Here is a 5,918-nt window from a genome sequence, read left to right on the forward strand (position 1 = left end):
GGATGCCAGCAAATCTCGATGGTACGAGATTTGCTGGCACCCATGTCTTGCACAACCACCTACAGGTTCAGGATTTATTCCGATACGGACTGTTACAAAATATTTTCGTTCCACCACCTCGTGGCGCGTTGGCGCCTCCGTAGCCAGGTGGGCAGGAGCAGCAGTGCGTAGCACACGCTTCTTGATTAGACCTGAGTTCGAGCCCGTGAGCCACCAAATATGGAGGATGCGGAAAGGTCAAGGAATGAACACCGCATATCCACGGAGCAATATGGCCTTGTTGCTAATGCTCCTAAAAACTACCTCGTAGCCCAGACGAGTCCCAAAAGATGGCTTTCCTGATAATCGCTGCTTCCTGGTAGAAAAATGAACAGACATAACTAATCAACACAAACAAACATTGCCCAAACATAGTATCAGATTCCTTTCTAGCCTTTTGCCCATTTTACATAGATCAGCATCATCACAAAAGCCTATCATAGCAGGGCTACTCAAGAATTACCTCATCTACCCGTGTCTATTATATCTATAAATTGTGCGTGTTTTCCGATCGGTTTGCCTGTTTTTTTTGTTTTATTTTTCGTTTTCTTTTTCGTTGTACAAAAAACTAGACCGGATGGTGAGAACCGTTTTGCTCTCTCCTGACACCGAGAAACTCAGCTATGGAGTGGCAAAATAAAAAAGAAGAAAAAGAAAAAAAGGGAAACCGATCAGTGGACCCATGCAATTTATGGATATAATTCCCGCGATAGATGGGGTAGCTTTTGGGTATCCCTAATATGGGTTATTTTTACTGTAGCGTTTCTGTTACACTGCAAAAGCTATCTAGTTTCTGTTGGTCTCTTGCATCAAAGATATGTTGATGACCAACATATCAGTGATGCAAGAGACCAACGAGATACCTTTTAAATCTTTGGTCCTGGACAGATTGCGCAAAGTTCATGAGGTGGAATCATTTGCAACATTGTCCGTGCTTGATAACAGGAAGAGACTGTTTTTATAGAGGTTGATTAGTGTTCGTAGTGCTCCATGCACATCAGCACTGAGGGCCATATTGCGCAGTATATAATATGTTTGTAAATTGCGTGTGTCCAGTGGTGGATTTGCTAGAAAAAATTATGCTACCCCCGTTTAAGACCGACTAACTCAACCACGTTGTGAAAAAGTTCCAAAAATATTTCTCTTCTCAATGAGGAATGCAGACTCGGGTCTTTTCCAGCTGGTGTGGGGACGACAATGATTATAGCAACTATATCACCCGCAAGGGCCAAAGAGATGGCATATATTTGAATAGAACAAGGTTCATTATTGAATAGAAGAGGTGCAAGGAAATTTGCTGATGCAATTGTGGCAGTGTTTGGTGATTCCGAAAACTGGATTTGTTAACTGGAGTCATACCTGATCAGTCTGGTTAGCTACTCTGAGTTCATCACGAAAGAAGTTTATGCAAATAATTGTATTGACATCTGTTAATATACCACATATAGTATTTTTGCATGAACTGGAGCAATAATGCTTTAAGGAAAAGTTAACAGTATCTGTTAGGGACAAGAAGACGACTACCCCATTGTATAAGGCAATGCTTATGCCGCATCTTGAGTATATTGAATTCAGGTGAGGAAGTCCTATTTTGGGAAAGAGGTGTGCCTGTTTGACAGCGTGAGGAGAACGGCAACAAAGTTAGTTGGAACACAAAACAATATTCTTATCAAGAAATACTGGGATTCTGTAAATGATGATCCCTGGAAACTGGAAACACATGCGTGGAGATCTTGCTGAATTATATGCCTTTGAAAGGTATATGTCAAAAATGCTAATAGTTTCTTTACTCTCTTTGTCAGCTGACATTCGCACCACGCTGCATAAATTTAATTTGGAAAAGGATGGACGTATGGGAATTTCCATAAAGAATAATTGATTGTTGGAACAAACTTCCATCTGTTATTCAGAAAATGAGTAGGTTGAATAAATTTAAAGAATGTTTAGATAAATTATTCGAGGGAATTTGTGAATGAAGCTTGCATTTTATTTATTATTATTTTTTTTTGTTGGTTGTAAAAGCATGTTACAAGTAAAAACACAGATTAAGCAGAATCTATTGGCATTTTGCAAGTCACAACGAACCTACACTGTGGATCAATGAAATCGGTCTTGTGAAGCAATGAGTATAGCTGTATACTCTTCCCGTCTGTGTATGTTTGAGTATGGAATATGCCTGCAGAATATGTAGTAAATGAATATGAGAAGGCAGTTTCATGGTCTGGAGAATGTTTCTCATGGTATCGACTGGGTTCATTAGTCCAGTGCATGGAACTAGGGTTTATGCGTCTTACGCTGAAGTTCTGGACAATTCTGAGTAACCTCTGCTGTGAAAATTATCTGGAAGCGGCCATTACACCTTCCAATATGATGATAAAGCTCCAATGATTCAGCAATTCTTATTCTAATATTATTGGAACAGTCTTTGCTTAAAATAGTGGTTCGAGGATAATATTGTAAGGTTGCAGTGTCCAACAGACATACATACAATTAGTTCCGTCATGGCGTGGTGGTGCCAGGGGTTTACAATACATATTTAGAAAAGAGATATACATGAGAGAAATATATGTTGCATCAGATTATTGGAAGGCAACAAAACACAGTTCTACATTTTCAGTTCGACGAGGATTCGCTTCCTGTATTTTTCATTGTTGACCACTTATAGGAGGTCCACGTCGATGGCTTGCAGGGAGAGCAGCATTTGCTTTGGCAGGAATCTTCCGGTTAGTATTAGCCAGTTATGGTTTGCTAGCAGCTGTACTGAAGACCGGAGAGGGATGGAATGCGCCGAGAGCAGTGATCCCAAAAGTTTGGCTGTGTAATTTTACCGATGGCCATCTTGATGGCGAACAGCAGTCTTCTTACTGTTTTTTGAGTTTTTTTTCACCAACCTTGCGTAGAATTAAAACACCAGGGAAACTAAACTTTTGATAACTGATTTATAATAAGTCAAAATACCCGCATCTACAACAAATTTAACTTTATAATAAACTCTACATATAAATTATTAAAATCTGCTACATTACAATCAATAAAATGCATAAAATATACTGATTAAAACGATAAAAACCGTAGCTTTCAAAGGCTCAGCCTTCTTCTTCAGCGGTAAACCTTGCTATGCAGTACAACTTTAAATATCAGCAGGCTAACGGTACTCCTCACGTGTTTCCATTCTCGTGTGCTTCGTTCTCTCGCGTTGTGGAACTGGAAGTGGCTCGAGTGGAAGCCACACGGAATCGTTCATCCCTTTTGAGGATAGTGGTCTCAAAGATGGGATGAATCCGCGTGCCTCTATCCCTATTTATGTTAATGGTAGAACAAATCCGCAAACTCTCGAGCCACTTACGGTCCCAGAACTTATGCGCCCGATCGGTGATGATAGCATCGTCCGGGGAGATCTGGTGTTGTTTCTCCCAAAAATGCTCGGCCACGGCGGACTTGCCATATTCCGCATTTCTTATTGCCTTAGTGTGTTCCCCCAAACGATCTTTAAGACGGCGTTTTGTTTCCCCTACATAACACTCCCCACAATCCGGGCATCTAATGCTATTTACGACCCCACTAGTGTTCTCTTTTTTAATGGGGTCTTTAACCTGAGACACGATTGTGCGCAGCCTCCGTCCTGGAAGCTGCACACAACGCGTCTGGTACTTTCTTAGTATTCTAGCAATATGATCAGTCAAACCCGGGTAGTAGGGAATGTATGCAGTGGCTATCGGTGTAAATGGCTCGCCTCTCCTCTGATTTCCTTTAACATATTTCTCTATAATCCTCCGGGGGTAACCACATTTTGCAAGATCCGTCGCGACCCGTTCATACTCTAATTTTCTATCATCGGAGGCACTGCAATGTGATTTTGCTCTTTCAACTAAAGCTCTTACCACACTGTTCCTATGATGGTTGGTTTGGGCTGAGCTGTAATGCGTATACTGCCCTTTACACATGGACTTCCTAAACACCCTAGTCCTCAGCTGTCGACCTTCTCTACAGACCAACACATCTAGGAACGGCAAAACTCCTCCTTCTTCCACCTCCGATGTAAATTGTATGAATGGGGAGAAGCCATTTAAGCTGTTCAACACTTGATCCTCACTCCCCTTCCGAATGATTGAAAACGTATCATCCACATACCTTTTCCAGGGGCGCATAGGGAGAACACTAGCATTAAATATTCTGGCCTCGAGCTCCTCCATAGCTAAATTAGCTATAATTGCGCTGATGGGGGAGCCCATGGCTGCACCATTAACCTGTTTATACATAGTATTATCAAATACCATAGTGGTACTTGAGAGGCATAACTCTATTCCTTTCTCAATATCCTCTAGCTTTAGCTGTGTTCTAGTACTTAGGGTGGTGTCCCTCTGTAATGCCAAGCGTGCACACCACACCCCATGATCAATCGGAATACATGTAAATAGCGATTTCACGTCGAAGGAAATCATGATCTCATTTTCTTCTATGGGTTGGCTTCTAATAAACTGCACAAAGTCTTTACTATCTTTAATACTGTATTCTGAAAGTCCCACTAGTGGGGATAACAATTTGGCTAAGAAACCAGAAAGTGCATAGGTTGGACTGCCTATAAATGAGACTATGGGTCTAAGTGGCACATCCACTTTGTGAATTTTAGGCAAGCCATAAAATCTTGGCATTTGGCTACCTGTAGCGCGCAACATCCAATACTGTTCCTTAGAAATTTTGTTGGACTTAAGCCAACCCTGTACCATACCGTTCACTTGGCGTTCCAAACTAAGAAGAGGACTTTTCTGAATAACTTTATAAGTCATCTGATCTTCCAATAAACACAACGCTTTACTTCTATACGCTTCCTTATCAAGAACCACAGTTGCTCTACCCTTGTCCGCGGGTAGGACTACGATGCTATCATCCTGTTTAAGGCTTCTTAGCGCAATTCTTTGCTTCACATTAAGATTGGAGGGGGCATCCTTAGCTTGACTCAGGATCGCTGCTACTTTTACTCGAACTTCATTAGCTGTAGCTTCGGGAAGTTTGCTTATAGCCCTTTCCACGCCCATAGCTACTTCTGCAACGGGTAATCTGGGCGGCACCATGGCAAATTCCGGTCCTAAATTTAGAACCTCCAATTGCTCCTTAGTTAATTGTTTATTGCTCATATTCACCACAAAATTCTTGGTGGTGCTATCACCACTGCCCCTAGGCTTGGATCGTTCTTTAAGCTTGTCAAACTTCCCCATTTGTCTCCGTCTATAACTGTCCGAAATTCGTTTTGCTTTAGCTGTTACTACACTAACCACTCCTGCTAAGTGTATCGGAGACAACTTATCACTTAACTTATCCAAGCACTGCCTTTTACCTCTCCTAATGTGGTATAAATCATTATGTAATTTTCCGATCCATATATTAAGGATCTTCCTTTGATACCACTTGGTAATGTTAAAAACTCGTTCATCCTCAAAGGGTAGCTTTGTTTGAAAGCCTCGTGGAATGAGATTATGCGTCTTGCATCGATGGGCAAACCTCAAATGTTGTTCATGTTTCGCCTCCCTAACACTATGCCTCTGAAATTCTCTGACGCACTGCACAAATGGACGGCCATAACATCGAAATAATTCTCCAAACAGGCCTCTGCGGTTGGGTATATCCATACTGTTTTTTGAGTCTTTTTTCACCAACCTTGCGTAGAATTAAAACACCAGGGAAACTAAACTTTTGATAACTGATTTATAATAAGTCAAAATACCCGCATCTACAACAAATTTAACTTTATAATAAACTCTACATATAAATTATTAAAATCTGCTACATTACAATCAATAAAATGCATAAAATATACTGATTAAAACGATAAAAACCGTAGCTTTCAAAGGCTCAGCCTTCTTCTTCAGCGGTAAACCTTG

General features: G+C 41.0%; 1 protein-coding gene across 1 annotated transcript; it reads right to left on the reverse strand.

The window, feature by feature from the left end:
* Nucleotides 1-573: 573 nt before the first annotated feature.
* On the reverse strand, nucleotides 574-5,666 carry LOC150084104 (uncharacterized). Its single transcript, XM_090376116.1, has 2 exons — nucleotides 4,965-5,666; nucleotides 574-660 (listed from the first exon to the last, which is right to left on the reverse strand). The coding sequence occupies exons 1-2, from the start codon at nucleotides 5,664-5,666 to the stop codon at nucleotides 574-576; spliced, it is 789 nt and encodes a 262-aa protein (XP_090232242.1).
* Between the last annotated feature and the right edge of the window lie 252 nt (nucleotides 5,667-5,918).

Source organism: Mastigoproctus giganteus, chromosome 6 (genome assembly GCF_048544385.1).
Source record: "Mastigoproctus giganteus isolate SK-2022 chromosome 6, ASM4854438v1, whole genome shotgun sequence".
Lineage (NCBI taxonomy): Eukaryota > Metazoa > Arthropoda > Arachnida > Uropygi > Thelyphonidae > Mastigoproctus > Mastigoproctus giganteus.

Bases quoted from the DNA above. Each gene is read 5' to 3' on its own strand.
- LOC150084104 (XM_090376116.1), bottom strand. From the start codon at position 5,666: ATGGATATACCCAACCGCAGAGGCCTGTTTGGAGAATTATTTCGATGT. The intron at 661-4,964 runs GTGAAGCAAAGA...GCCACTCCATAG, and splicing joins ATGCCCCCTCCAATCTTAAT to CTGAGTTTCTCGGTGTCAGG.